The 27,201-nt window shown below is 45.8% G+C and overlaps 1 protein-coding gene across 2 annotated transcripts; it reads right to left on the bottom strand.

The window, feature by feature from the left end:
* Positions 1-27,201, bottom strand: FKBP6 (FKBP prolyl isomerase family member 6 (inactive)). 2 transcript variants are annotated; one of them, XM_016429403.2, is made up of 9 exons: positions 27,038-27,201; positions 26,261-26,378; positions 25,607-25,696; positions 25,088-25,290; positions 20,821-20,940; positions 1,909-2,103; positions 1,061-1,170; positions 492-581; positions 1-256 (listed from the first exon to the last, which is right to left on the bottom strand). In XM_016429403.2, the coding sequence occupies exons 1-8, from the start codon at positions 27,107-27,109 to the stop codon at positions 494-496; spliced, it is 996 nt and encodes a 331-aa protein (XP_016284889.2). In that variant the 5' UTR covers positions 27,110-27,201; the 3' UTR covers positions 1-256; positions 492-493. The 2 variants fall into 2 exon arrangements, with proteins under 2 accessions (XP_016284889.2, XP_016284888.2); XM_016429402.2 differs by having other exon boundaries at positions 1-287.

The following is a 27,201-nucleotide window of genomic DNA, read 5'->3' on the forward strand; positions in this document are numbered from 1 at the left end:
TGAGACACAACAGCCTTTATTAAAGACGTCCCCACGTGCGGGGGGACGAGCAGAACCCCCCCCAGGCGAAGAGGTGAACGCCTCCCACCGGGCAGAGCCCAGTGAACCTGGGCCGCCGTCTCCACGCAGGGAGGGGCAAACTGGAGCCAGAGAATGGTGCTGCTCGGACTCCTGGGTCCTGGATCCACCACATGAATCCCTCCTCCTTCCTCCTGGATGATCTGAGGGCAGCGCACCAGACGGGAGGACCAGAGACCTGGGGGAAATGCTGACACGTCTGCTTTCTCCTGGAATGGGATGGACCATCCTTGCCATCCCTGGCTCCCACGGGTGCTGGGAAGGTGCCCGGGGGGCCCCCTCTAGATCTGGCCTCTGCTCCCTCACACCCAGGCCTGCCACCCCCCCCCCCCCCTGCCCTCAGAGCCAGTCAGCCTGGCCTTCTCGCCCCTCATCCAGGCCCTGAGCACGTCGCCCTCTCGGTCTCCCTTTACCTTCAGTTCTGTTCCACAGCAGAGGAATGGAGCGGAGAAAATATTCGGTAGCACATCTCCTTCTCTTTGTCCATGTAGTGTCGGTAGCAGCTTTAGGAAGAGAGAACCAGTCTGAGCGCCTGAGGGCCGGGCCGGGCCTTCCCTCCCCCTCTGAGGCGGCAGATCGGGGCCTCCCAACCTTGTCGGTGGCTCTGGTGCTTTTGAGCACATGATGAGGCCGGCCTGAGCCCGGCTGCCAGCCACAGACGCTCTGTGGGTCTGACCCGGGGGAGAGTCCTCCGCTGCCTCCCAGCCCTGAACTCAGAGGCACTGGAGAACCGATTCTAAGAGTTTCTTCTAAAGAATCACCGTCCGGCCTCCCGACCAGAGAGGGTATTTTTCAACATGAGAAAAGAAATCTCTAGAATGTCCTCAAAATGGCCCAAGTTTTAGGGGTTCCTTGGGCCATGCCCAATACACAGCCTCCTTCACCCTCGAGCTCACCGGGCACGGCATGACACAAGCCCCCAATATTTTCCCAGAGGCCCCCCCCCCCCCCCCGGCCCTCCTTCCCTGGAGACGGCACTTGCCTAGCTAGCTTCTTCAGCTCGTTGTTGATGTCGTGGTTCAAAGGCTGTTCTCTCTGGGCTCGGACGAGGAAATCCCGGGCTTTCTCATACTCGGTCAGGATAAGACAAGCCTGCCGTGAAGAGAACAAGGCTGGAAGCGGCTCCGTTTAGTGAGGGCCTCCCAGGGCTCCCGGCCCTTTCCTCTCTCCCTCACCAAGCAACCTGCACAGTCTGTTTGGACTGGCGGACAGGCTTGGGGGCCCCCTTTGGGGCCTGCCTAAAATCTGAGGGCGAGTTTGGAGTCCACGCTTAGTGGGGGAAGCCACAGAGAAGGCAGGCCTGGGGGGGGAGCGGAAAGGCCCCCGCTTAGGCCACCTCTTGGTCTCCCGTCCCACACTGGCCACACAGAGGATTCGGGCTGTGTCACTGGTGGCCTCGTCCTAGTGTCATCCCTGAAAGAGCTGGCGCTGGGCCTCCACTGGAGCCAACGGAGGACAGGCCTCTTCCAGCCTCTACGAGGAGCTGAGCAGAGGCTCGACTCAATTGGAGCTTTGGCCCATTTTCCTCTGGGCTCAGCCTGTCCTGGGGGGAAGCGTGTCACAGCCTTTTGGGGGGCTGTTCTATATCAATTCCTCTTACAAAGAACCCTAAGAAAAGCGAATTAATTATGGATGATGAACTGATCTAACGGCTAATCATGGGAAGGAGAAGCCAGTGTCTCGGGCTCCTCCTGGAGCCCTGAGCAGAGGCAGCAGCCACGAGCTGGCCCCCCGGCCACTGGGATGGGTGGGAGCTGGGAGAAGAGCCCCCGGAATGGGCTTTGGGAGGATTCCTGCTTTAGGCCCAGGCGCCTCTTCCCTTCCCCTCACCTGCCCACAGCGGAAGAGTGCCTTGGCGTTCTTCTGATCGATGGCCAAAGCCTGCTCGCCATAGACCAGGGCCCGGGTGGGCCGGTCCAGCTTGAGGTACGTGAAGGACAGGTTAAGGAAGACCAGCAGCTTGGCGCTCTCTATTTGGCCCTGCTCCCCGGGGTGAAAAGGCCTGCGGCAAAGAATCAAGGAGGCCTGCAGGGAAACAAAGTAGGTGACCCGAGAGGGCCACAGTGCTCACACCCCACGCAGGGCCTTTGCCTCAGTATCCCCAGCCCCTACAGGGCCTGGCACGGAAGTCCCCGTGCTGGGCTCAAGAGAAAGGAATTCAGACAGTTCACCCGAGTCTTCCGTTTCCGGGGAACCCCACTGCTGCCTGACCTCCCTCTTGTCAACCACCACATTCCTTAGTGGGCTGGACAAGGAGGCCACAATCCAACCAGACAACAGCAGGAAGGAGCCCGCACAGGGTGCTCTTCCCAGCTGAAAGGACCCCCGCTCGGCCCCACAGCCGCCCACCTCCCAGCTCGGTCCTCATCTAATTACCAACAGAAAACTGGGCTCGGTCTAGGGAAAACACAAGCGTATCTGCCTCCCTCTTATCTGTAGGGCGGTGGGGCTGGGTGTATGGGAATCCCCCAGATTAGCAAAGGGCCTGGCACAAGGTGGGCACCTACGAAATACCGCCTGATGCCCGAGCTGCGACAGCAACAGCTCACAGAGGCAGGTATGGCTTCCCTCCCCAATGAGCCCACAAGGAAAACTGGATCCCTTGGCAGTAAGGGTGCTACGCGTCATTCTCCCACCAGGTGGCGCTCTGCCCAAGCTCCCGGGGTCGCGCACACACCCTCTCTAGGCTCAGCCCTAAATCGCTTTTCCCACCCAGCCATGGCACAATATCAAGAAGGCTAGAGGGAAGGCAGGAAACGTCGGGACTTCAGGCGAGGGTCAACGTCGCATATTCCTGGGGCTGGTCACAACCTATGGATGCGGAAAGCCCTACAGCCCCCATTCCTAGATAAGGGGGCGTTTGCTCGCTCAGCCTGATCCTCTACAGTGGCATGCCAGGCAATGGCTCCCCGCACCCCGCTCCGCCCAGCCGCTCCGTCTCCTCCCGCTGCCCTCTCTGGGGATCACGGATGGCTCCGGGTGGAGGGAATGGGTTGGGTGGCTGGAACCCACTGCGGAGGTGCTCTGTACACGTGGGAGGGCCTTCCTCGCTAGTCCCTGCACTTCCGCAGGATCTGGGCTGGGCTCCCCCTTGGTGGTCCCGAGGCGCCATGACCAGAAATGACAAAATGCCGGTTCTGGACGAAGGCTGGCCTCCGACTTCCTAACACTTTGTTTTCCCAATTCCATGCAATAATGATTTTCAACATACATTTTCCACATTGACAAGACCAAAATGGTCTCCCTCCCCCTCCCGGAGCTGGTAAGCAATCTGATCTGGTTCGCCGCGGTGGATCATGGGACAAAACCTACTTCCGTATCAGTCATTGTTGGAAGAGGAGACTCCCATGAGGCCAAACCCCCAACCCCGACAGCCTAAGCTAAAACCCCGAGGAGGGTCCATCTGCCTTCCGGCCCCTGCTCCTTCTCAGGAGGCTGCGCGGAGCCCGCTTTGTCTTCAGTCCCCAGATCAGCGTCCCCACAAGGCATCATTGCTGAGACTGCGCACCACGACTCCTGTTTGTCGCTGCTTCCAGCCCAGGAGTCTCATTACCAACCACACCACCATTTGTTCAGCCATTCCCCAACAGGCGATTTAGACCTAAAGGGGAGCCTAGAATCATCTGCCCGGCAGAGCCACGGGGAATGGAAGAATGTAGGACCAAGCGAGACAGAGAACGTGACAAGATGTAAAAAGAATAATTCTGATTATATTCAATTAAAAAGAATCCTGCCAATTCCAATTCTTTGCCCCCTCAAAAAGGGCTGCTGAAATATTTTTGTACCAACAGGTCCTTCCCTCCTTTTTATGATCTTTGGGATATAGTAGTAGCATTCCAGGATCAAAGCAGAGGCACATTTTTATAGCCCTTTGGGCACAGTTCCAAATTGCCCTCTAGAATAACTGGATTCACAACTCCACCAAACATTGCATTAGTGTCTGACTTTTGCCACATCTCCTCCAACACTGATCATTTTCCTTTCCTGTCATATTAGCCAACTTGATAGGTACAAGGTAGTACCTCAGAGCTGTTTTAATTTGCATTTCTCTAATCAAGAGGGATTCAGAACATTTTTAATATGACTACTCAGAACTTGGTCTCTTCATCTGAAAACTGCTTCATATGTGGAATGACGGATGTACTTCTAAATTTGACTCAAATTTGACAAGTGAGAACTTTATCAGAGAAATTGGCTGTAAAAATTCGTTCCAATTTGTTTTTCCCTTCTAATCTTGGTTACATTGGCTTTGTTTGTGCAAAACCTTTCTAATTTATTCGTTTTATATCTAGTAATGTTCTCTTGTATTTGGTTAAACATTTTTTCTTCTACATAGCTCTGACATATAACTTATTCTAGGCTCCCCTAATTTGCTTATGGTATCACCCTTCATGTCTAAATCATATACCCATTTTGACCATTACCTTGGTATACAGTATGAGATACTGGTCTGTACCTAGTTTCTGCCATACTATTATCCAATTTTCCCAATTTTTGTCAAATAGTGAGTTCTTATTCCCAAAACTAGGATCTTTGAAAAGGTTTATCAAACACTAGGTTGCTAAAGTCTTTTACTCTTGTACATTATGTATCTAATCGATTCCATTGACTCGCCATTCTATTTCTTAGCCAGTACCAGACTGTTTTGATAATTAGTGCCTCTTATAGTTTGAGATCTGCTAGACCACTTTCCTTTCTATTTTCCCTCCATTAATTCCCTTGATAGTCTTGACTTTTTGTTCTTCCAGATACATTTTGTTATTTTTCTATTTCTATAAAATAATTGTAGTAGTTTTATTAGTATAGCACTAAGTAAATTAGTTTAAGTAGAATCATCACTTTTATTATAATAGCTCAGCCTACCCATGAGCAATTAATATTTTTCCAATTACTTAGATCTAACCTTATTTGTGTAAAGTGTTTGTTATTGTGTCCATATAATTCCTGTGTTTGTCTTGGCAAATAGATTCCCAAGTATTTTATATTGTCTAGAGTTATTTTAAATTGAATTTCTCGTCATCTCTCTTGTTTCTGGGCTTTGTTGGTAATATATAAAAATACTGATGATTTATGGGGGTTTATTCTTTATCCTGCAACTTGGCTAAAGTTTTTAATTATTTCATCTATTTTTTTAGTTGCTTTTCTAATTATACCACCATATCATCTGCAAAGAGTGATATTTTAGTTTCTGCATTGCCTACTTTAATTCCTTAAAATTTTTCTTCTTTTATTGCTAAAGCTAGCACTTCTAGTAGAATATTAAATAATAGTGATAATAGGCATTCACCTCTGATCTTACTGATCTTACTTAAAATTAACATGCTCTCTCAGCTCTGCTTCAAACTTCAATTCTTTCTCAAGTCAGTCACTTTACTTTTTATCCCTAAACTAATAAAACAATACTTATTTTTTAATATCAGCCTTATACTTTCTAGTGTTAATAGGAAGAGCTATTGCATTTTGTCAAAGGCTTTTTCTGCATCTACTGGGATAATAATGTGATTTGTTAGTTTTGTTATTGGTATGGTAAATTATACTGATAGTTTTCCTAATATTAAACCAACCTTGCATTCCTGGCATAAATCCCACCTGGTCATAGCGAATGATCCTTTGATATATTTATGTAGTCTCCCTGCTAGTATTTTATCTAAAAATTTTGCATCAATATTCACTATAGAAATGGGTCAGTAATTTTCTTTTTCTGTTTTTTTGACTTGGGTATTAGCACCATATTTGTATCATAAAAGGAATTTGGTAGGACTCCTTCTTTACTTCTTTTCCCAAACAGTTTATATAGTATTGGGATTGTTCTTTAAATGTTTAACAGAATTCACTTGCCCTGGGGATTTTTTCTTAGGGAGTTCAATGATGTCTTTTTCAATTTCTTTTTCCAAGCTATGATTAATCTGGACAATTTATATTTTTGTGAGTATTCAATTCATTTCACTTAAATTGTCGTATTTATAGGCATATAATTGGGCAAAATAGCTCCTAATGGATTGCTTTAATTTCCTCTTCATTGGTGGTAAATTCATTTTTCATTTCTGATACTGGTACTTTGATTTTCTCTTTTCTGTTTTTTAAAAATTCAAATTAACCACTGCTCCACTTTAACAATTCCTATTCTTATTCCAATTATTCTCTTACTTTCATTTTTATTAATTTTTAATTTAATTTTTAGGAATTCCAATTTGGTTTTTAATTAGGAATTTTTAATGTTCTTTTTATAATTCTTTTTTTAGTTGCATACCCAATTCATTGATTTGCTTTTTTCTCTATTTTATTGATTTAAGTGCTTGGAGATATACATTTTCTCTTAAGTACTTCTTTGGCTATATCCCATAAACTTTGATGTGTTATCTCCTCATTGTCATTTTCTCTCATGAAATTATTGTTTCTATAATTATTTGAACTTTTTTATAATTAGATTTAGTTTCCAATTAATTTTTAATGTGTCTTTCCATAGACCCTTATTGATTATAATTTTTACTGCATTATTTTGAAAAGTATGCATTAATTATTTCTGCTTTTTTGCATTTATTTATGACATTTTTATGCCCTAAAACATGGTCAATTTTTGGGTAGGTGCCATATACTTCCAAAAAGAAGGTATATTCTTTTTGATTCCCAATCAATTTTCTCCAAATGTCTGTTAAGTCTAACTTTTAAAAAATTCCATCTATTTCCTTAACTTCTTCCTTGTTGATTTTTTAGTTGAGGTCTTCTATTAGTATAGTTTTACTATTTCCTCCCGTAGCACATTTAATTTCTTCTTTAAAATCTGGAGGCTTAAAAGATCGCTCTATTGCAAATATGAATAACATGGAAATAGTTTTTAAACAATGATACATGTATAACCCAGTGGAAATGCTTGTCAGCACCAGGAGTGGGGAGGGAAGAGGGGTGGGGAAAAATCATGAATCATGTTCCATGGAAAAATATTCTAAAAAATAAATAAAAATATGGAGGCTATAGAATTTGGTGCATATGTTTAGTGTTGATATTACTTCATTGTCTATGATTATCTAGGACATTGTCTATGTCTATTTTCTTGAGATGTAATTTCCTCTCATCTCTTTTAATTAGATCTATTTTTACTTTAGCTTTGTTTGAGATCATAATGGCTACCCCTCCATTTTTTTTACGTCAGCTGAAGCATAATGAATTCTGCTCCAGCCTCTTTCTTTTATTCTTCCAGCTTCAAAAATGTTTCTTGTAAACAATATATTGCAGGATTCTGGTTTTTAATCAACTAGTCACTTCTATTTTGTGGGTGGGTTTATCCCATTCACAGTTATGATTATTAACTGTGTATTCTTCTCCATCTTATTTTCCCCTTTTGATTCTGCTCTTGTCTTTCCTTTCACTTGGTCCCCTCCAAGTGTTTTGCCTTTTACCACCACCTCTCCCACTTCACCCCTCCCCCCTTCTTATTACCCCCCCTATTTCTCTCTAGGGTAAGAGGTTTCCATACCCAAATGAGTATGGTTGTTATTCTCTCTCTGAGTCAATTCTGATGAAGTTTAAGCATTGCCTATCACCATCCTCATACTCCCTCCCTCCACTATGATAGTTTTCCTTCTCCTCTTTAGGTGACATAATTTACCTAACTCTCCCTTCTCTCAGTGCAATCCTCTTTCACCCTTTGATTTCTTTTTTGATATCATGTCATTCTATTCTATTTACTCCTGCACCCTCTACCCATATTCCTTCTAACTACCTTGGTAATGATATTAAAATTTACTAATATCATCTTTCCACATAAACAGTTTGACCTTATTGAACTCTTAAATTTTCTTGTTCTTATTTACCTTTTAATGCTTGAATCTTCTATATGAACATCACATTTTCTTTTTTAGGACTGACTTTTTCATTAGGAATGCTTGGAAATCTTCTATTTTATTAACTGACCATTCTCCCCACCATAACTGGTACGTGATTCTTGGTTGAAAATTTAGTTCCTTTGCCTCCTAGGATACTGTATTTGGGCCTTTTGATACTTTAATGTAAAAGCAAAGGCTTGTGTAATTCTAACTGTGGCCCCATGGCATTTGAATTGTTTCTTTCTGGCTCTACGTGGTATTTTCTCCTTAGCCTGTGAGCTTTTGGATTTGGTTATAGTATTCTTGGCATTGTCATTTGGGCATTTATTTCAGGAGGTAATCAGTGATTTTGTTCAATTTCTGTTTTACCCCCTTGTTCAAGAATATTAGGGCAATTTTCTTTGATAATTTCTTGCACTATGATGTCTAGGCTTTTTTTTTTTAAATCATGGTTTTCTAGCAGCCCAATAATTCCTAAATTCTCTCTCCTTGATCTATTTTACAGGTCAATTTTTTCCAGTGAAATATTTCATATTTTCATTCTTTAGAGTATTTTATTATTTCTTGATGTTTCATGAAGTCATTAGCTTCCACTTACCCAAGTCTAATTTTTAAGCAATTATTTTCTTCAGTGAGTTTTTTAATCTCTTTTCCTGTTTGTCCAGTTCTTTTTAGGAAACTCTATTCTTCACTGGACTTTTGTATCTCTTTTTCCATTTGGCCAGTCGTGTACCCAGTGGGGAGGGAGGGAGAATGGCCACATGGCTCGTAGTTTTTCTTACAATTCTGCCACTCTGAACCAGCAGAAGTTCCTAACTGGCTCACTTCAGCAGTGTCCATTCTTGTTCTGAGTTAACAGGGACAGCAACCAGATTTTGCCTTGGATGAACCACTTTGGGAGTGCTAATTTGGCAGCTGGTTCCTGCCCTGAGCTGTCCTTGAGATTCTAGAACAATGTAATACCTGGTAGTCTAAGAAAGCAGCAACATCATCATCCTAGACCAGCAGTGGCAAAAGTTTTCAAGTTTGCATGCTCACAGGGCAATTTCAAGCTGTCTGTGAGTCCCCCACATTACCTCAGAGCACAGAGGGAGGAAGAGGTTGCTTTGGGCAGCTGGACAGAGGCAGGGCATGCAAAAATATCCTCAGGCATTGGGAAGTGGAGGAACGGGGCAACTTATTGTGCCGGGGTTGCCACACATGCCAACACTTCACCAATGCTGGCCTAGATCTTTCCTCAAGAAGTACATACAGTGGCAGAGCCTAGATGGCAAAATAAAGGCAGGGACATGCTTGAGCTCTCCCAAAATTGCTCTCCAAACAACTTAAATAAATCCCCTATCCTCTTCCCCTCAATTACAAGTAAAAACATTTTCTAACATTCTTTTTTTAAAATGAGTTCCAAATTCTTTCCCTTATTCCCTCCCTTCAAACAACTTTAAAACACCTCAGAAAAACTTCTGGCATGGAGCACAGATCAACGTAGGCTGAAACATAGCCAATTAGCAGCCTTGGAGAACACTGAATAGGCAGCAGCCACTTCCAGAGCTCTCAGCTCACAGAGGGTCAGACAACTGGTCAGAAAGAGATTAAGGGGACCTTTGCTGGCACTAGGTACTGGATTATGTCACATTGTCCATACACAGTTCCAGGTTACAGTCCCAGGGCAACAAGGAGCACTAATAGAAGAGGGGAGTCTGGTCATAGTGCCAAAGCAGGAAAGAGTTCTTGTGGTCATTGACAGATCAGAGCACAGGTCAGGCAAATATTAAACATACCAGTTAGATCATACCACCTTGGAAAAACTAAGAACTTACAGACCCCAAGAATTAGCTTTGAAAACAATGGCACAAAAAACCCTGAAACTAGGGACAGTACCCCAGAGCCCATCTTTAACAAAGTTAATTGTTAAGAAATAGCCTGGGGGAAAAAAACAAAAAGAGCCTGACCATGAAAAATTACTATGGTGACAGGGGAGATCAAAACAAACTAAGAAGACAACAATGTTAAAAACAGCTATACCCAAAGCCTCAAAGAAAGATGTGAATTGGTTTCATGAACAAAAAGTATTTCTAGAAGAGCATAAAAAGGATTTAAAAAATCAAATAAGAGAGGTAGATGAAAAACTGGGGAAAAAAAACCAAGAGTCATGCAAGAAAAACCATGAAAAAAGAGCCACCAGCTTGATAAAGGAGGCACAAAAAAACTATACTGAAGAAAATAATTTTTAAAAAAAATCAGAGTAGGCCAAATGGAAAAGATAAGTACACAAAAGCTCACTGACAAAAAGAACTTAAAAAGAAGAATTAGCCAAAAGGAAAAGTAGGCACAAAAGCTCAATGAAGAAAATAATTCCTTAAAATTAGAATTGGACAAGTAGAAGCTAATAACTCCATAAGATATCAAGAAAACAATAAAATGAAATGAAAAAGAAAAAAAATAGAAGAAAAAAGTGAAATATGTCATTGGAAAAATACCTGACCTGGAAAACAGATCAAGGAGAGAAAATTTAAAAACTAGGTTACCTGAAAGCCAAGATAAAAAAAAAAAAGCCTAGACTTCATATTTCAAGACATTATCAAGGAAAAATGCCCTGCCATTCTAGAACAAGAGAGTCAAATAGAAATTGAAAGAATCCACCAATCACCTCCTGAAAGAGATCCCAAAATGAAAACTCCCAGGAATATTATGGGCAAGTTCTAAAGCTCCCAAATCAAGGAGATTGCAAGTGGCCAGAAAGAAATAATTTAAGTACTGTGGAGCCACAATCAGGATACAATACAAGGTCTAGTAGCTTACACATTAAAGGATCAGAAGGCTTGGAATGTGATATTTCAGAGGCTAAAAGAGCTATGACTACAACTGAGAATCACATGCTGAGCAAAACGACAGCATAATCTTTCAGGGGGAAAAATAGGTAACAAAATAAAGGGATTTTGAGTATTTTTTTATGAAAAGACCAGAGCTGAACAGAAAATCTGATTCAAACATAAGACATGAGAAGCATAAAAAGGTAGACATTAAAAAAGAAATCAAAGGGATCCAATAAGGTTAAACTGTTTACATACCTACATGGGAAGATGATTCTTTTAACTCCTAAGAATTTTATTAATATTAGGGTAGTTAGAAGGAGTGTTCATAGATAGAGGACATAGGTATGAGCTGACTATGATGGGATAATATCTAAAAAAATAAAATTAAAGAGTAAGAAAGAGGGATGCATGGAGAGAAAAGGGAAGGGTAAAATAGGGTAAATTCTACATAATAGAAATGTTTAAGAGTTATAGGGTAGGGGGACAACACTTGCAACCCTATACTCACTGGAACTGGTTCAAAATGGAAATAACATATTCACTCAGTCAGGTACAGAAATCTATTTAAACCTTCCAGGGAAGAGGATAAGAGAATTGGAAGGGCTGATAGAATGGAGGGTGTATTGAAGCAGGTGATGATCATAAGCAAAACACTTTTGAGAAAGAACAGGGTGAAAGAAGAGAGAGAAAGATTAAAAAGTGGAAAAAGATAGGATGGAGGGAAATAGAGAGTAATCATAACTATGAAAAAAATTTACAAGTTTCTCTGCTAAAGGCTTTATTTCTCAAATATATGGAAAACTGAGTCAAATTTCTAGTACAAATCATTCCCCAACAGATAAATTGTGAAAGGATATGAACAAGCAGTTTTCAGAAGATACTAAAGCTATCTATAGTCATATGAAAAAAATGCTCTAAATTGCTATTGATGAAAGAAATACAAATTTAAACACCTCAGAAATAGCACCTCACACCTATCAGATTGGCTAATATGACAGAAAAGAAAAATTACAAATGTTGGAAAATTCAGACACTTATGCATTGTTGGTGGAATTGTGAATTGATTGAACCATTCTGGAGAGCAATTTGGAACTACACTCAAAGGGTTATAAAACTGAAGGGAGAGAGGGAAGGAGGAGGAAAGAGAAATTTGATCTGCATTTAAATGCTTTCTTTTTCTGAACTCAGTATAGGTGTTAAGGGAAGACTAATACCTCTGGAGTAAGGACTCGCTTAGCCCTCTTCAGGGCTGCTTTTCTCCTTTGGTGTCCATATGTCACCCAGTTCTCACCTTTGGCTCCAAGAAGTTATAACATGTACAGAAGCTGCACCCTCACAAACTGTTTTGGCAGACAGGCTAACCCAGTTTGAGGGTAACTGACAGACTTCCAATTCATTTATAAGTTAGGGAGGGGTCTTCCCCAGATATGTGAAGATGCTCCCTGATAGAAGGGGTAAATGAGAACAATTTATTCCAATGGCCACAAAGGTGGTCAAAATAGATGCTGTGGAGTGCTTAAGAGTTTTGGTGAGACACTGGAAGATGCCAAGGCCATCCACTGCATCCTGGGCCATTGTCAGTTATCCTGACATTTGTCTTGCCACTGTCACCCTCTCCTCCCATAAAGAACTCTTTTGGTAACAGGTATTCTCATGATACTGTGACAAGGAAATCACTTTAAAAGACTGATACATATTAATTTAAGGTCGCCAAGGAATTCAGCTATGTAATTCCTGAATGAAAACTCAAGTCAGCAGTCAACCTTTTATGGTCTAATTACAAACAGGAGGAAGGAGAGGGAGGGAGGGAGGGAGGGAGTGAGGGGGAGAGGGGGAGAGAGAGACAGAGACAGAGAGAGACAGTGAGAGACAGAGAGAGACAGAGAGAGACAGAGAGAGACAGAGAGAGAGAGAGAGACAGAGAGAGAGAGAGAGACAGAGAGAGAGACAGAGACAGAGAGAGAGAGAGAGAGAGACAGAGAGACAGAGAGAGAGAGAGAGAGAGACAGAGAGACACAGAGAGAGAGAGAGAGAAGGGAATAGGGCTTAAATACCCCCTCTGTTTAGGCCAAAAGGCCCAAGCCCTTAGATAGCTGAGGCAAAGAAAAGAGATCAGTCCCTATCACTCACGTGACCAAAATGGAGAAACAGTCTCAGGGGCCTCCACCTCCAGCTTCCTTCAGAGCAAGCTTCTCAGAGCACACTCCAACCACTCAGACAAACTCCTCAACCCCCCCCCCCCCTCAGTCTTCAGAGCCCTCTATCTTTAAGGAAACCATCCAAGTTCCCTCCCCTCAGTTCTCACATCTACCAATCACTGTCCATGTCTCCCCTGTGCCAATGGTGGCTCTAGCTTAACCCAGGACCGCCCAGAGGTCTGTGGCTTTGCACATGTCTGTTGAAGGTCATATTCTCAAATAATTAAATCTTGATCCTTTGCTGCAACCCTTCCTAAATCCTGTTACCCTGAGTAGGGTGGAGATTGGAAGTTCCAAGACCTGGTTCTGTCATTCCAAGTATCTCTATTGTATCAATTCTAAAATCAATCATGACTCAAAGAACTTCCTGTTCTATGCTTAAGCATATGTCAAAGCCCTTTCCATTGTTCAGCAAAAGGTTTCTGTCCTAAAGTAATCTTAAGTAGGGAGGAGAAGGACCCTCCCATGCCAAGGGGGAGTTCACATTCCAATAGACTATCAGTAGGAAATTTTTCAAGTATGAAATTTCCCAATGGTGAAATTTCCAACATTTATAAGTCTAAGAAATTTTAAGGTTTACAATACAAATCAATACACAAAGCATAAGACTCTAGAAGAAAGAGTGAGGCTAATGATTTTATGCAACTCTGCCTCACTTAAATCCAATTTATGTGCAAGTCAAAAGGTATCATCAGTGGTATCTTTGAGTTCAAAGGACAATGCCTAAGTCTGTATCCCCAAGAGATTAAGAAATAAAAAGGAATGGACCTATATGTACAAAAATACTTATAGCAGCTATTTTTGTAGTGACAAAGAACTGGAAATTAAGGGGATGCCCAGCAATTGAAGAACAGCTGAACAAGTTGTGGTATGTTATTATGATGGAATACTATTATTGTGCTATAAGAAATGATGAGCAGGATGCTTTCAGAAAAACCTGGAAAGAAGCATATGAACTGATGAAAAGTGAAGTGAGCAGAACCAGAAGAATACAATAGTACATAGTAACAGTAATACTATACAATGATCAACTGTGATTCTCAGCAATACAAAAAGCTAAGATAATTCCAAATGACTTAGGATGAAAAAATGCTATTCTACCTTCAGAAAAGAAAAAGTTTAAATGCAGATCAAATTTTTTTTCTCTCTCTTTTTGGTCTGTGTTTTCTTTCACAATATGATTAATATGGAAATGTTTTGCCAGACTGCACTTGTGTCATCTATATGAAACTACTTGTCTTCTTGGGGAGGGGGAAGAGAAAGGGGAGAGAATTTGAAACTCAAAATTTTAAAAAATATTAAATATTGTTTTTCCATGTAATTGAAAAATAAAAGTAGACAGAATGGTCAAAAAAGATGCAGAAAGTGATCCTAACATGAAGTCTGGAGTTGGGAGCTAGGCTGGAAGAATGAATAAACAGATTTCCCTGATTTCCCCCTCTCCTCCCATAAAGAACTCTTTGGTAACAGGTATTCTCATGATACAAATCCAGAAGAATGACTTTGAGCCATCTATAAACAAACCCTCAATGAAAAAGAAAACTTGGGCACAAACAGATGACACAAAGCATAAATTTAAAAGCAAAAATTAAAAACTACTTTTATAAATGAAACATAAGTGCTAGAGAAAAAATTGAAAATGAGAGCCATGGAAGAAAGAATCAGAAAGGTAATTAATAGTTTATAAGAGGTACAAAATCTGCCCAAGCAACAAACTCCCTGAAAATCAGAATGGAACAAATAGAAGTCAATGACTCCATGAGATAACAAGAAATATTAAACCAAAGTTTAATACCATACAATTAAAAAATACTAATGACCCCCCCCCCAAAAAAGTCTGAACATCTGATTTCAAGAAACCTGTCCAAAACTTTTAGAACCTGAGGGCAAAGTAGAAATAGAATCTACTCATCATGTCCTAAAAAAGAAACTCTAAATGGTAAACTTCCAAGAATGTCCAGATCCAGTTTCCAGGCTGAAGAAAAAATACTTCGGCAGCCAGAAAGAAAGAATTCAAGTTTTGAAGAGTTAGCATGAGGATCACATGATTTAACAGCCATCGCTACAAAGAAGCAGAGAGCCTAGAATACAATATTCCAGAAGACAAAGGATGAAGGCTTATGACCAGGGATCACTTACCCAGCAAAACTGTGTATAATCCTTCTAAGTGCTCATAATAAGAAAGACCAAAGCTGGGTAAAAACTTTGAAGTTCAAACACAGGAGTTAAGAGAAACATAATAAAAATAAGTGCAAACAATGATAAAGGACTTCCATTCTTATATGGGGATGTGTCCTCATCAAGGTCCATCGGAGAGGGAAGCCCATTAGATGGAGGGCCTGGGTATGAGAGAAGAATGAAGAAGGAAAGAAAGAAAGGAAGAGGAATGAACTGGGCAGGGGGAGGGGAGGAAAAGGTCAGGAAAAATGACCTGGCACAGGCAGAGTGGGTGCATGAATAGCCCTACAAGGAGAAGGTGGTCTGGGCTAACCCAGACCTGTGAAAGGGAATTCTTTGTTCTCTTTTCTGAGTTTACACTTGTAAAAGGGAATTTGTTATTCCTTGGGTCTATTTTTAGTTAGCACTAGCTTAAATACCCCTACTTAGATTGTGAAGACAGGATTAACTCTGTCTACTTTTGAAATGAATCAACAAAAGATTGGACACCCTACTTAGTACTAGGTGAGAAGCTAGCAAGGTACTTGGAGAACTCACAAGTCACTTACTTAGAGAGCTCCATACTTTTAACTCAGTCCCAAACTTGTGAATCCTATGAGCAGTGTTTACACCTCAGAAACTCAATCAGCCAGGAATCTGTGAACCCTTTTGATGGATATTCTTTTGATGAGTATTCACCCTTATAGAAGGTGAGAACTGGTTCCCATAAGCACTGCCCTGCTTGACAATTTGGAAACTGGGACTGGTCCCTGTGAAGAGGGGCAGGGACAAGAAGTCACCATGAAAGCCATGAGTCCTTTGGCTTGAGTCAGTCTTGTGGAGATAGTCTCCTGGCTGGAGAGAGTCTTCGAGGGAGCTTCGCTGGAGACTGTGGCTTGGATTATGGGTTTGGAGCTTGGCTTCAACTTGGACTCTGACTCCTGGACTACTTCATGGGGTGAGTGAAAGGCTGACTCCTTTCCTAGTTTCTGGAGAGATTAGCTTCCATCTTGGGGGAGGCCTTGTGGTTGGTTACTCAGTACCGGCCTTCCTGGTTGAGAGCTAATTAATCTCTGCCTGGATTAAGATACAATAGAAAACATCTCTAACCCCTTCACATTTCTCTTCTTTATTGTTTCTTCTTTATTTGTAAATAAATTTCTGACTTGAGTTATAATAAATAGTGGTGACCACATGATTTCATAAAATTATTGTCCAACCATCAAATTTAACCCTTACAGACCTCACTCATCTAAACTGTCAAAGAAGGGTACAAAACACACAGGTGCAGACATCCAGTTCACTCCATGGGGAAATAGGAAAGTGGAAGGAAGATGCTACTATTATCTTCTTTTGTAAATAGGCTCAGAGGGGAACCCCATTTGTCCAAGGCCACAGAGCTACTAAGACTTATTTTCCTGTCTCTGAGGCCAATCCTCTACCCCCTACACCAGGATGGTTCCACGAGTCTACTTTTTGTCATCTTGGGGCCTCCCTGGAGGAGCTTCCCATTGATGCTTCTTGTCCAGTCTTGCCCCTGACGTGGAAGATAATGGCCTTCTTCCCTGTGTGGCCTTCTCAGTGCCCTCTTGGGGCTTCAGTATCTGGTTTTTTTCCCCTGAACTTCAGTCCTGTATCACCCACTGCCCTAGTAGACATCTCAAACTCGAGATTTCTAAAACTAAACTTATCTTTCTCCTCGAATTCTCTCCTCTTCTAGACTTGCCTGTTCCTGTCTGAGGCCCCACCATCCTTCCAATCTCGGCATGCCACTCCACATACTCCCCGAACTTATGTCTGATCAGTCGCCCCATGTCGGCACCATTTCTACCTCCTAAGCACTCTCCTATCACACAGTGAGCACCTTAGTTCAGACCCTTGCTGTCTCTCACCTAGATTGCTTCCACAACCTTCTAACTGCCTCCAGGCTCTCTCCAGGCCAGCATGTCTTCCACACTGTTAGCCATGTGATTCCTCTTGGACTCTGGAATTTCATTACTAAGACTATACACAAGATCATGAAGAATGTCATCCACCTCCAGAGAAAGCATAGATGGAGTCTGAATCCAGACCAGATTTCACTTTCTTTCTCCATTTTTTTCAAGTTTTCTTTCACAAAAAAGACTAACATGGGAAAATGTTTTACATGATTACACATGCAAGATCTATATCAAGTTGCTAATTGTCTTGGTGAGATGGAAGGGGAAGGAGGGAAGAATGGAATTCTGGCCTCAAATTTAATTTTTTTTTTAAATTGTGTTTACATGTAATGGTGGTGGTGGGGAGATAGATATTTACAAGAAGCAAAAAAGCCCATACACTCGATGTTATAGGGTGGAAATAAGACCTAGCGAGACAAAAACACTTTGTGGTAAAGGCAAAAGCCCCATAAGGCTAACAATCTGGGAAGAGCTGAATGAATTCTCCTCTTTGGGTAAGGAATACTGCTCTGCCTTAAGAACCACAAATGTGAAGACTACAGAAAGCTTGCAATGACAGCCCAGACCCACAGCTCTGGATGAAACTGAGCCCTATTTGCCCAGGCCTTGCTCTTCTGTCTTAAGAATTGTTACAAGACAGAAAGTAAGGGCTAAAAAATAGCTCCAGCTCAAATACCATCTTCTAAATGAAGCCCCCCTCAGCTGCCGGTGCCCATCCGCCCTCCCAAACAACCTGGCACGGCACAGTTCTGCGTGTCTGTAAGACCTCTGTCCCGGCTGACCCCCATTCCCTGCCTTCTCTAGTCTTAGGCAGATGGGTTTGGGCACGTGCCCAGGGTCACACAGCTAGCTGCCCCATACAGCACAGAGGTCCAAGTGAATTAAACCTAACAAAATAAGAGGCTATGAAGGCCGTGACCCTGACCCGAGAAGAAGCTGAGCCAATCTTCCTCCCCACCTCTGTGAGCCGCCACCTCCTGAGGGTCCCCTCACATTAGTCCTCCACCTTTAGGAACCCCCGAGTGTGACGGCCCCTTGCCAGAAGAAGGCACTCGGTGCTCCGGAGTCAGGGAGCCTTCCCCTTCCTATCATTCTCCAGGTCCATAGCCTCACCCTCGGGCTGACATTTCCCAGGACTAGCCTGGCTGCTGGACCTCCACAGTCCACACGACGCACAGTGCCAGCAAGGAGCAGGGTCGTGGCTTGCTCTTCCTCTATCCCCATCATGGCTCCTCGGCCCCATACTTCCTACTTTGTGGACCCCGAAGGCTTGGGCCAGGAATCCATCACACCATCGCTCTTCTGATGAGTGTAGACACCGCCACCATTCTCTGCTGTCGGGGTTTTTTCTTGTACACTAGGGGCTCGTTCCTCCTTTCAAAGGCCACACTGGAGAATCCACGGCTCAGGGTCTGAACTGCCAGAGCATCTTCGGGCAAGCTCCAGGGGCTCTGGGGGGAGGTCTAAGGAGGCGTACTTGTCCCAGAGTTAACCCCAAAGCAGAGGGCAACCAGAGTGCCGAAGAACTGAGAGGCTCCGATTCTGAGGGAGCAGAAGAGCTGCCTTTGAGGATCCGGAGGAGGGACGAGGCCCACTCCGCTGGGCACCACAGGGCAGAACCAGAAGCAATCGGTGGAAATTCGGCAGAGGTCGCCCCACTGCCTGGTGCAGCTGCTCCTCAGGGAGGGGCTCCCTGGGAAGGCGCAGGCTGGCCTCCTCAGAGGACTCTGAGCAAGAACTGCAAAGATCCTTGTGTTTGTTTGAGTCCCTCCTTCTCTGAATGGGTTGGATTGGACAGCTGCTGAGGCTCCCTCCAGCACTGACTCCACAAAGGGATGGGGGGGGGGGAGAGGATCCTCACCAGGATGCTCTGCCACACGTGCCCTCGGCAACTCTACGGATCAACACCAAATGGAGACTGAATGAGAAATAAGTGATACGCTAGCTGTGAGCATGAAAAAGAACAAGTGGGGAGCATCCAGGGCAACCAAGGAAAGAATGAGCAAGACACTCCTATCATTCTGTTAAAATGAGTAAGTACAGGGGGGCCGCTGGGTAGCTCAGTGGACTGAGAGTCAGGACTAGAGACGGGAGGTCCTGGGTTCAAATCTAGCCTCAGACACTTCCCAGCTGTGTGACCCTGGGCAAGTCACTTGAACCCCCATTGCCTAGCCCTGACCACTCTTCTGCCTTGGAGCCAATACACAGTATTGACTCCAAGATGGAAGGTGAGTGTTTATATATAAAAAAAATGAGTAAGTATGAAAAAACAAGATGGCTAATGGTCTGGAGTTTGTGCTCTTATGTATAGTTTCACTGAAAATCTTTTATCTGAATTTTCTGTTACTAAATTTCAAATAAAAATGATTTTAAAAATACTTACTTTCCATCTTAGAACCAATATTATGTACTGGTTCCAAGGTGGAAGAGGGCAATGGGGGATTAAGTAACTTGCCCAGGGTCACACAACTGGAAGTGACTGAGGCCACATTTGAACTCGGGTCTCTGGGCCTGGCTCCCTCCGCTGAGTCACTGTACTGTCCCCCAACAAAAAAGACTTTAACAACCAATGGTATATGCTTACTTCTCTCTCTCACGCTACAAATGGGCACAAATGAACAGGAATGGGAAGGGTGTACACAAAAGTGCAGGAGAACACGAATTGAAAGACACCAGAATGAGGCACAGCTGACCAAGGAAGGCTGCACGGAGGGGATGGGCTTTAAGCTAGCCTCTAAAGGACCAATCGGGACTAGGGAGGAGCTGAAGAGGCGACCCTCCCTCCTCTCAGCTTCGAGCAGTTGGCGACCCCCAGTGCTTGGTCCTCCGCCCTTTGCTCTTCTCTTGCAACTTTAAGCAACACTCTTAAAGGCAGCTGGCATCTCCGACCCTGACTTTTTAGGCATATTCATTCCAGGCCCATATTTTCAAATAAATGCTCAGAGGAAAAGGGCTGAGTTGAGGGGGGGGGGGGGGGGGCAGGATATCCCAGACTGAAACGAAGCTCACTGGAAGAGAAATGATCTCACAGCCCCCCCAGTCGAGCCCATCCCCCCCAAGGCATCCTCCCTGAAGACCTCCAATGAGGGAGACCCCTGTGCTCCCAGAGCCAGCTCATGCCTCTCTAGACAGCCCCCTCCATCTCTTCACCTCCAAATACATTTTTCCTCCCAGATGTCCACTTTCTTCAGATTCCACCTGTTTTCCAGGTGAGAAATCTTAGAGCAATCACTGATCCGTCCTGCTCGCTAGGGGGTGGGGAGTCCAAGACCGTGTGGATGGCGATGCCATTAGCCAGGACGAGGTGGGGGTGGGAGGGACGGGACTAGGCGGAGGCCAGCTTAGGGTAAAAGATGCCACCAGGAGGAGGGGAGGCTTTCCCTCCCTGCCCCTTGTATGCTAAAAGCTAGTCTGCTGAGCAGGCAAAAGAGGGCCTCTGGAATTGACCACACGCTTGTCCACTCAAATGAGTGAACAAGAAAGCCAAGGATGAGCCCGGCCCTTGAGGGAAGCAGCCACGGAAACGCCTGGCCCCAGCAGGCCGGAGCAGAGCCACAAGAAGACGCAGCGGCAGGAGGCCAAGCCACGAGAGCCCGAGTAGAGAATGCTCATGAGGCTGGGGGGTGGAGGAAAGGCTCCTCCTTGAGGCTGTCTGGCCCCAGCTCGCCCGAGGGTGGCTGGGGATGAACTGAGGAATCATCCCTTCCTAAGGAGGCTCTGGGAAGCCCTGTTTTATCTCTCTGGGGGAACCTTACCTTAGAGACAAGAAGAGCCTGCCTGCAGCATCTCCTGCCATCCCGGGGGTTCTTACCCTTTTATACCTCTCCTTGGCATCGTGGAAGCGGTTCTGGCGAAAGAGGTAGTTTCCAAATTCTCGTTCTGTGGCTGCCACCTTCAGCACCTTCTCCAGTGGGAACACGTCCTGCTGCTTCTGAGGAATCAAAAACAAGGGCCAAGTTCAAGGGGCCGCCACACAGGGAGGACTGGCCAGACTGCTGAACCCCTAAATCCATCCGAGTTCCTCAACTGGTAACTACCCAGATCTGCCCAAGAGGAGAGGAAATAAACCAAACCATCACTGGTTTGAGAGCTGGGCTGCTCCAGCTGCCACTGCCCAGGAAGGAGGATGGGTAAATAGGCTCCACCAGTGCCCTGTAGCCCGAGCAAGAGACCCTCCCCAACTGCTCCAAGTCCTCAGCATCTACCTCAGACCCATCCTGCTGCCCTTCCCCTCATGTCTCCCTCTCTGCCACCCTCCCATCTGTCTGCACCACAGAGAGCAGCCCCCCCCCCATCCCTGATGCCACTTCTGACTCCATTCTCCAGCACTGGAGGTGCCTGTTGTTCCTCAGCGCCTCAGTCTGATGTGCCAAGCCAGGAGGAGGGGCAGCTGTGCCCCTCACCAACCTTCCAGACCTCTCCCCAGTGCCATCCCCTGGCGGCGTGATGGAAAAGAGTAGGTGGCATTGGCCCCGAAGGCCTGGGGATCCCAGAGCCCTTTAAAATAATTAAGGAGACAGCCTTGAGGAGTCCGACCTGTGGCGGCAGAGAAGACCTCTAGAGAGGAAGGGCAAGCTCTGGAGAGGGACCCTCCTTGCCTCTATCATAAGAGAGCTACAAGAGGGGTTCCACTGTGCCACCGGCAGGAGCCCCCATATGCAGGAGCAAGTTGGCTCAAGATAGGAGGTCTGGAACAAAGTGAGAAAGGGAAATTTTAAAATCTTAACTCAATCAACCAAGTACTTGGAGTGCTCCACCCCTTTTAACTTAGTCAGTCAGGAACTTGAGAATCCTTTTGATAAAAGTTCACACCCTCAGAGGATGGGAGGTGGATCCCACAGGCACCGTCCCCTGGGCAATGCCAGGCAAATTAAGAAACTCTGATTGGTTCTGAGATGTGATAGACCAGCCCACGGTGAAAGGAAGTAGAAACCAGAAAGGCAGGTGGAGAAAACTGCTTATAAAAGCCATCCGAGGGCATTCTGATTCTTTTTGCTGCCTTGCTGGCTCTTGCTGAAATAGGGATTCTTCTGCATGGCACTTCTGCATTGGAGAACTTCTGCATTGGAGATTCTGGGTTGGTGTCTTGGGCTGAGGAGACCCTCACAAACTTCCACCTGGAGATTGGAACCTGGAGGCTGAGACTCTCCCACTCTTCTGGTTGGAGTTCCGGACGTGAGGGAGCCTTTGTTGGAGTTGAGCTAGATTTCTTTGGATTGGCAATTATAGGGTATTTAACTAGGCAATATTTTCTACCTCCTTCCTACATTTCCCCCTTTACTATCTCTACCTTGTTGTAATAAAGCTACTAATTGGCCTCGTGACTTAAAAGTTAATTTTATAAATGGCGACCACAACAATTTTCAAAAATTCTTGTATTTGTCTAACCTATTTTAATTACTACAAAAGAGCCAGAGAGGACTGACTCCAATGATTGGGAGTCTGGCTTGAGACAGAAGCAATTGCTGTGCCCAGAGGGCAGCAAGGTGAAGATATCAGAAGAGATGTCATAGCCCTGCAGTGGCAGAAGCATGAGGTTTCTCGAACCTTTTGGTTCCCCCGGATTTGTCCTCTCCACCTACTGCAGATGTGGGCCCACTCCACCCCTAGCCACGTATTCTGGTGGAGGGGACCCAGCACCACATAGATTGGTAGAGGGGGCATGCAGACTGATAGGTAGGGGGGCGGAGTCAAGATGGCAGCTTAGCAAGCAGCAAAAGTTCAGACCTTGTGGAAGACCCTTCCTTACCGATACAAACTGAATGCTCCAAGGGCACCGAAATTCAATCTGAACAACAGGACAGAAGCGGGGAACCCTCCTTCTGGACTCAAATCAAAAGGTACGCCCCCCAAAAGCCAGAATCCGAGAATACTCAGGGCTAAGGGGAAGGCAGAGGGTAGGTCCCAGGACCCCTCCCCCACAACCCAGAGGGCTGAGCCCCCAGCAGCAGCGGGAACCTCTGAGCAGGCAAAGGTGCTGGTTTGGAGGGTCTACCTTGTGGGCAGCGGGGCGCCGGGCTCCGAGCATCCAGCCTGGACAGCAGGGAGGAAGCCAGGGAGAAACAGGCCGTGGCTGGGTCCCTCCATCGGGCTCCAGTCTCACCCTTGCCTTGGGCACATCCAGACCAATCCAGTTAAATATAATCCCATCAGAACTCCTCAGAGTTTAGGGAGGTGGGCAAAGGCACTTGTGGACAGCAGAGAAGCAGCTGGAGAGAACTGGAGAGCCTGGGTGGCCCAGCCTTCCAGGAGTCTTCAGAGCCTCAGAGCTTCATACCACATACAGCCCAACCCAGTTGAACTTAATCCGAACAAAAGCCTCCAGAGGACAGGGAAGCTAACATTCCTCCCCTAGAGACTGTACCAAGAGATCTGACAACGCACCAAGAGGGGAGACTGACAGTCCCAAAACCAAAACAAAATGAGAGGAGCAAGAGCACAGCCAAATACGGGGAGCAAAGAAGGGGTAAACTCGAGCAAACAACAGAAAAAGAAGAAAGAAATTACAATAGACAGCTTCTGCACAGGTAATGAGCAAAGAGCGAATGAAACAGAGGGGGAGGACCCAGCAAAGGAAAAATCAGAAATCCCAGCGAATTGGATACAGGCTTTGGAAGAACTCAAAATGCAATTCAAAACACAAGAGAGGCTGAAGACAATTGGGAAAAGAACTTAAAAACTAAGATAAGTCATCTGGAAACAGAAAATAGTGTCTTGAAAGCCAAAATCAACCAGCTGAAAAATGAGGCAAAGCAGATGAAAGATGAGGTGAAGATGAAAAATGACCTCCAAAGAAAATCCGATCAAAAGGAAAAGGACAACCAGACTGATAGGTGAATGTTTTATAGTGACTATTTTCAGGTGATCTAGAGAATCCCTAGATGAGTCTCCCGGGCACCTGCTTGGAGTGCAAGTTGGGGGCAAAAGGAAGAGAGAGTCTCAGAGGGCAAACCTAGCCCAGTCCATACGCTGATTCCCCACTCAAAGCTGGTGGCCTTCTCATTCACAGCCTCCTCACCATGATGTATACTTGCACTCACTTCTAGCCACGTACCATCATCCAGGCACTCCACAACCCAGAATTTTGAATTCTTCTCTGAGACCACAGAGCAGCTTCCATCCTTCCATCTCTCCTTCTGTCTCATTTCTCTTCTGTCCAACAACCATGGCCTCCACCATCCCACCCCTATTCAGGCCTCACTTTCTTCCCCCTCAAAGGGAAATAGAAACATGGGTCCGAGTGACAGCTCCATTCCAGAATGTGTGAAAACAACAACCTCTCTGATAGCACAAGGAGGGTTTCAAAGGGCTGGGAGAAAAGAGAGGTTGGATCCAAAGACTGACGATTCTCCTGAGGCAGGGCGCCCCAAAGACCTGAGAAGCTCCCAACACTGGTATTCTAAAAGTGTCAACAGAAATGATTCTAAAAAAGGGTGAAAAGGGGAAGTTGCTCCCTAAAGAGACCAAATGGGAAAACAAGGCCAGGGATGGAGGAAGAACAGCAAATAATAGCAGACGGTTCTATTGAAAAGCAAAAGAATTTTTTAAGTTTTTTTTTTTGTCAGTGGAGGGCAAGAAGAAGCTCAAAGGAAGGGAAAAGGCCCACCAGCTGGTTGGTAAAGTGTCAGAGAAGGCAAGACAATCCAACCTGTATCTCACTTCAGTTTTTCTTTCCAGGGGATGAGTTTTGTTTTGTTTTACTTTCTGTCCTAGTGTCAGCTCTAAAACGGAAGAGCAGCAAGGGTTCAGCAAACAGGGCCACATGGTTGGGAAGAGTCTGAGGCCCAATCTGAACCCAGGACCTGCCGTCTCTAGGCCTGACTCTCCATCCACTGAGCTACTCAGTTGCCCCTAAATGAATTTTTTAAAACCTCGCTAGTCAACAGCTAACAGGACACATCTGTGACAGCCCTTTCACACCCATCATCTCATCTGACTTATTCAAATCACAGAATGCACCGCTGGCAGAGGCTTCAGCACGGAAGCTGGGAAAGAGGAAAACCAAAATGGCTTGACTTCTGGACAGATCCATGAGAACAAGAAAAACCCAACACCATCGAGCGTGCTCCCAAACTTACTGCAGTTAAGGCAAAGAATTCATCCGACTCGGCGGAGTCCAGGAAGTCCAGCAGCTCCAGCTCAAACAAGACCGTGGTGTTGGGCGGGATCAAGGGGGGGCAGCCCAGGGCCCCGTAGGCATAGCGAGGCTTGAAGAGAAAGCGGGCCAGCTCTCCTTTCCGCATGGTCAACAGTCCCACTTCCATTCCCCACAGGGTTATCTCTAGGAGAGGAGAAAGCAGGCTTGGTTTGGGCCCATCCCCTCGTCCCCCCTCTCCCCTCCCCAGAGAGTGCTGTGGCCAATCCCGGCAGCCTGGGATAAAGGATGGGGCTGTCTCTGCATCTCTCAACACCTGGCAGAGCAAGCCTGGTACAGAGGAGGGACTGAGCAGCTGCAGGTGGGACTGGAGGGAATGACTCGGCCGGTCCACCCGCCTGTCTCATAACTTGGTCACAAGGCGTCCCAGGAGGCACACAAGTGCCACAATCCACTCCCGTTATCAGTGACCCGTTATCAGAGGGCCCCAGCCTCGGCTCACCTTCTCCAAGCTTCATCAGTCGGGGGATCTTCCTGTAGCAGTTGCTGTCGAAGGGCTTGTCCATGTGCTCCAGGTACCCGGAATATTTCACTAAAGTGGGTCACGAGAGAGAAAGCCATCAGGATCCACACGGAACCAGAGCCCGGAGCAAAGCAGACGGGGCTGTTGGACAGCAAGAACCCAGGATGGTTCTTCGCTAGAACACACCAAGCAGCTGCAATACTTATGGGGAAGCAGCAGGCAGACAAGGAAGGGGGGCCTGGCACGCTTGCTCGCCCCTTTGCCAATGATTTCCCCTCATGGGCTACGTCCATCGCTTGAGAAGAGCCCTGCCTGGGTGTTTTGGAAGTGTTTGAACCCCATTTCTTTTTCTTTCTGCTAATGTTTTTAGTTACACACAGAAACCATTTTTGACAATTTTTGGGGACATTTTAAACTTCAGATGTTCTCCCTCCCTCCTTCCCCGAGGCCGGGAATAGTCTGATTCGGTTCTATCCCTCCTGAATCCCGTCTAATTTGTGCGGGTCCACCTGACTTCAGGACACGGGGCCTCCCCAGGGGGATCTGGAGAAGTAAAACAACATCTTTCCCCCTTTTCAGCCATCTCTACAGGTGGTGCTTTGGCTAGTCAGAACCCAGATGGCGGGTTTGTACCTAAGACAGAAGCATCTGGAGTCACCAAGTCTCCAGAGCCCTCTCGGATGACCTCCTTTAACACCCCCCTGTCTCCAGTCACATCCTGCATCCGCTGGCTCAGTCTCTGGTAGGGAGTCTAGGGACAAGAGGAGAAGCAGGTCATCGCCCACCAAGCCCCTCAGGGACTCCCAACCCCTCTGCAGGAACCCCAGACCCCAAAGCCCCCCCTTGGGCAAACCCTTGAGAAAACCCTCCTCCTTGGGCTTTGGGCATGCTCCATCCTGGTGAATTAGGACAATTATGTCGGGGTTAGGAGGGCTCTGAAGAGGTCACGGATTCTAAGTCCCCATTTTACAGAAGGGGAAAGTGATTCTCAGAAGGTAATGGGCTTGGCAGGGGGCAGACCTGCAGGAAGCAACAGAATCAGGACCTGAAACTTTATTCTATGGAGCCTAAAATCATGGGGCAGGAAGGGACCCGGAGACCCATTTTACATGAAAGGAAACTGAGGCCCAACTTGGGAAGTGAGTTACTATCATAGGTTCATGGTTAAAGCTGGAAGGGATCCCCAGAGACCCATTTTACAGAGGAGGAAACTGAGGCCCGGAGGGGGGGGAGGTTTGAAGTGAACTCTTAAATTTCCACCTCATTTACCACCCCTACCCCCCACCCCCAGCTATGAGTTGTGGGTGTAAGTTACATGCCCGCTTCGTGCCTCAGTTTCCCTCTGTATGGGGGTTTCAGACGGACAGATTAATCCCTCCTTCCCAAGGGATCCCTTCCCCCCACGCGCACCAGTTCTCCCGCGCCTTCCCGGTCTGGGGCTGGGTTCAAGTCTTTCCGGGGCGTCATCAGCTGCTCTGCCATCTTGCCCTCCCGCTCGCTCGCGCAACGACGGCTGTTGCCCTACAGCGCGCATGCGCGGGATCCAGGGGGCTCTCTCGCCTCCCAGATTTTAC

This window comes from Monodelphis domestica, chromosome 2, assembly GCF_027887165.1.
Source record: "Monodelphis domestica isolate mMonDom1 chromosome 2, mMonDom1.pri, whole genome shotgun sequence".
NCBI classification, from domain to species: Eukaryota; Metazoa; Chordata; class Mammalia; order Didelphimorphia; family Didelphidae; genus Monodelphis; species Monodelphis domestica.